The 3,327-nt window shown below is 41.0% G+C and overlaps 1 protein-coding gene across 1 annotated transcript; it reads right to left on the bottom strand.

Moving 5' to 3' along the window:
- Window positions 1–2,462: 2,462 nt before the first annotated feature.
- On the bottom strand, window positions 2,463–3,080 carry LOC113852086. Its single transcript, XM_027482341.1, has one exon. The coding sequence runs from the start codon at window positions 3,078–3,080 to the stop codon at window positions 2,463–2,465; it is 618 nt and encodes a 205-aa protein (XP_027338142.1).
- Between the last annotated feature and the right edge of the window lie 247 nt (window positions 3,081–3,327).

Below are 3,327 nucleotides of genomic sequence, written 5' to 3'. Positions count from 1 at the left end.
CCTCGCTTGGATTTGGAGGGTATGCTTTGTTCTTTTCTTTTTTAATTTGAGAACCGGATTATGTTGATTTGACTTCTTGTTTCCTTGTAGGCATAATGACACAAAGAAGACTTGGTGTTGGTTATCACCAAGCTTTGAGAGAATGAGCATCTAAAGGCACCTCAGTTGAGGAACATCGGCGTCCTCTATTGGACATAGTTCCTGAACTTAATGAAGGTCGCCCTCCTCCCGAAGACATCCCCCTACCCGAAGGCCATCAGAAAAAAAAAAAAAAAGAAAAAGGATAAGGGTAAAGGAAAAGAAGCTGAGAAGGAATGCCATAAAAAAATATCGTGGTGAATTCTCTCGACGTGTTTCCTCTGAGTCACCAAGCCACTCGGTCCAATCTATTTTTCATCTTGTGGTGACACGCAACAATTTTTTGCCGAGGGAGTTAGAGCTTCAAAGTTGGTGTCCCATGACCTTCTTTCTGAATCAGGAAAGGCAACCATCAACCAGCAAAATAACATGGTTCGATGGGAGTGGTATTGTGAGCTCCAAACCCGAGCCATGGTAATGGCTCGTAGCTTAGCTCTAGAACCTCTTCTTCAATTGGAAAAGGTTCAGGGTCAATTTGTCGAATCCTAGAAAGCTTTGGAAGAGGTTGAAGGTATTCAGTCCAATTTGGCCGACACCAATAAGGCTCTTAAGGCCATGTTAATGCAGATGCAAGAACACTTCAAAAGTGTGGAGGAAAGAATGCATGTTGTCGAAGACAAGGCTATGGTTGCTTGGGAGGCTAAACAGTCTAAGGGTCTGGAGCTAAGGGATGCTTTGGCAAGGAAATGACGAACCAAAGAAAAAGCGGAGGCTGAGATGAAGTCATTTATGGCAGAGTGTAACAACAAAATTATTGCTGAACATGAAGCTGGCTTTTAACACCCCGTCCAACAAGCTATAGAATTTTCTGAAGTGTCGTCTGGCTTCACTTTAATACAATGAAGGGCTTTTTTAATAGAAAGTTCCTAAGTTACAATGAGGTTCCCGACGACGTTGAAGCCGACACATATGCTCCTCTTCAAGCTCAGCCAAATCGAATCGAGAGGGTCTTTGCTAAAGACGAAGATGGTCATCATCAAGTTGAAATTGCCACTCCTAATGAAGATTAACTAGGGTTTTTAAGCGAATCGGGGGAGGGGTCTTCTTTTGTAACTTCTTGGGCCATTAGTGCCCCATTTTTGTAATATTTGCCGAATATATGACAAGTATTATTCTCTTTTTCAACTTTATTGCATGATTATTTAGAGTATATTCGGGGCATTGTTACTTTTACCTTTAAATATTTTTTAACCTTAACTACGGACATTTAACCGAGTAGGTGTATCGGTGAGGGAGTTAAATGTTCTTCAACCTTAATCGAATAAGTATAATCGGGAGTGAATTAAATGATTTCAAATTTAACCGAGTAGGCGTACTCGCGAAGGAATTAAATGATTTCAACCTTAACCGAGTAAGTGTACTTGCGATGAATTGTGATTCAACCTTAGCCGGGTAGTGGTACTCGGAAGGGAATGTGATTCAACCTTAGCCGAGTAAGGGTACTCAGGAGGGAATGTGATTTAAAAGTAGATAAGAAACTCATGTAAGAATTTATAAAGTAGCTTTTATCGATAAATGTCTCATTAAAAACCTTCTCGGGAAAACCTCTTTTCATGTTCTTTTAAGAGGGCAAACCCGAGCGAGGAAAAGAGTGCACACAATTTCTACATTACATTTGTTAACTAAAATAATGCTTCAGATGTGACACATTTCAGATTCTGGGTATAATATTGTCGTCAAAGGTTTCAAGCTTGTAAAAGTCATTGTCCAAATTAGTGGTAATCCGAAACGGTCCATTCCAATTGGCGGCGAGTTTTCCTTGTCATCAGTCTCAATGTGCTTTCCTAGTGGCTCTCCATACTAAGTCCCCGACTTGAAATTGCCTTTGTTTAAGCTTTGAATTAAACTTCCTTGTCATTACTCTTTTACTGGCTTCAGTTATGATTGCTGCCCGGTCACGTATTTCGTCTAATATGTCCAAATTAACAAATAAGGATTCAGTATTAAAGTGTTCGTCAAAGTATTGCCTTCGAAAAGACGGTTCACCAATTTTGACCAGGATCATGGCGTCGGTACCATAGGTTAACCGAAAGAGTGTTTCTTTTGTAGCTGTGTGAGGCGTGCATCGATATGCCTAAAGACCTTCAAGAAGTTTATCAGCGCACCCTTTGCCGAACCCAATCGTCTTCAACATTGGGGTTGAAACCCCTCTCTTGTACAATTCATTGCCGAGAAAGGTATATTTAGCCGCCTGTGTTCTTATCCTTTTAGCCTGAGTTGGGTTTTCAGGGAGTCTACTGTTGATGAGATACTGGATGATTATGGTCATCCGATTTTGAGGCGTGTCTCCCACTTCCATGCATTCTTGTCCCAAAATGTTGGGCCTATGAATTTCTTGCTGAATAATGCTTTGGAGCTATCCGGGCTTCCACATCTGCAGTTGACACAAAATTACAAGAATCAAAAGTGGAGGGATGCTTAAGTGAATTAAAAACTTTAAATACTACTTCCTCTTCGTTCAATCTTAATGTAAGCTTCCCCTGCTGAACATCTATTATCATTCTTCCTGTAGCTAGGAAAGGCCTTCCTAGTATGATGGGTACTTCGTCATCCTTTTCTATGTCAAGGACAATGAAATCTGCAGAGAATATGAACTTATCCACCTTGACCAGGACATCCTCCACTATGCCCCTAGGATACGTTATCGAGCGATCAGCAAGCTGCAGAGAAATTGAAGTTGGCCTGGGTTCCTGCATACCCAACCTTCTAAACACAGAAAATGGCATTAGATTAATACTAACGCCTAGATCACATAGCGCTTTATCAAAATAACAATTGCCTATTATGCATGAAATCGTAAAACTCCCTGGATCCTTAAGCTTAGGTGGCAGCTTTCTCAACAATATTGCTGGGCACTCCTCATTCAATCTGACTATCTCGAATTCTTCCAATTTCTTTTTGTTGCTTAGCATCTCCTTAAGGAATTTAGCATATTTAGGCATCTGTGAGATGGCTTCAACAAAAAGGATATTGATGTGGAGTTTTCTGAGAATCCCAAGAAATTTATTAAACTAAGGGTCTCTCTGGGTAGCCATCAACCGTTGTGGAAATGGAACTTTCGGCCTTGACATCACTAATGCATCTTCCTTTGCTTCTTTTTTCGTATCTGGTTGGCAAGCACGACCTTGCTCATCATTCAACACGGCCGTGTTTTCTGTAAGCACGGCCTTGCTTGGGTTAAGCACGAGC

This window comes from Abrus precatorius, unplaced genomic scaffold (assembly GCF_003935025.1).
Source record: "Abrus precatorius isolate BTA unplaced genomic scaffold, Abrus_2018 Scaffold10, whole genome shotgun sequence".
Lineage (NCBI taxonomy): Eukaryota > Viridiplantae > Streptophyta > Magnoliopsida > Fabales > Fabaceae > Abrus > Abrus precatorius.
The sequence above is the reverse complement of the archived record's forward strand: the minus strand, read 5'-3'. Positions and strand labels throughout refer to the sequence as shown.

Excerpts from the sequence above, each read along its gene's own strand:
- LOC113852086 (XM_027482341.1), bottom strand. The coding sequence starts at position 3,080 with ATGCCTAAATATGCTAAATTCCTTAAGGAGATGCTAAGCAACAAAAAG.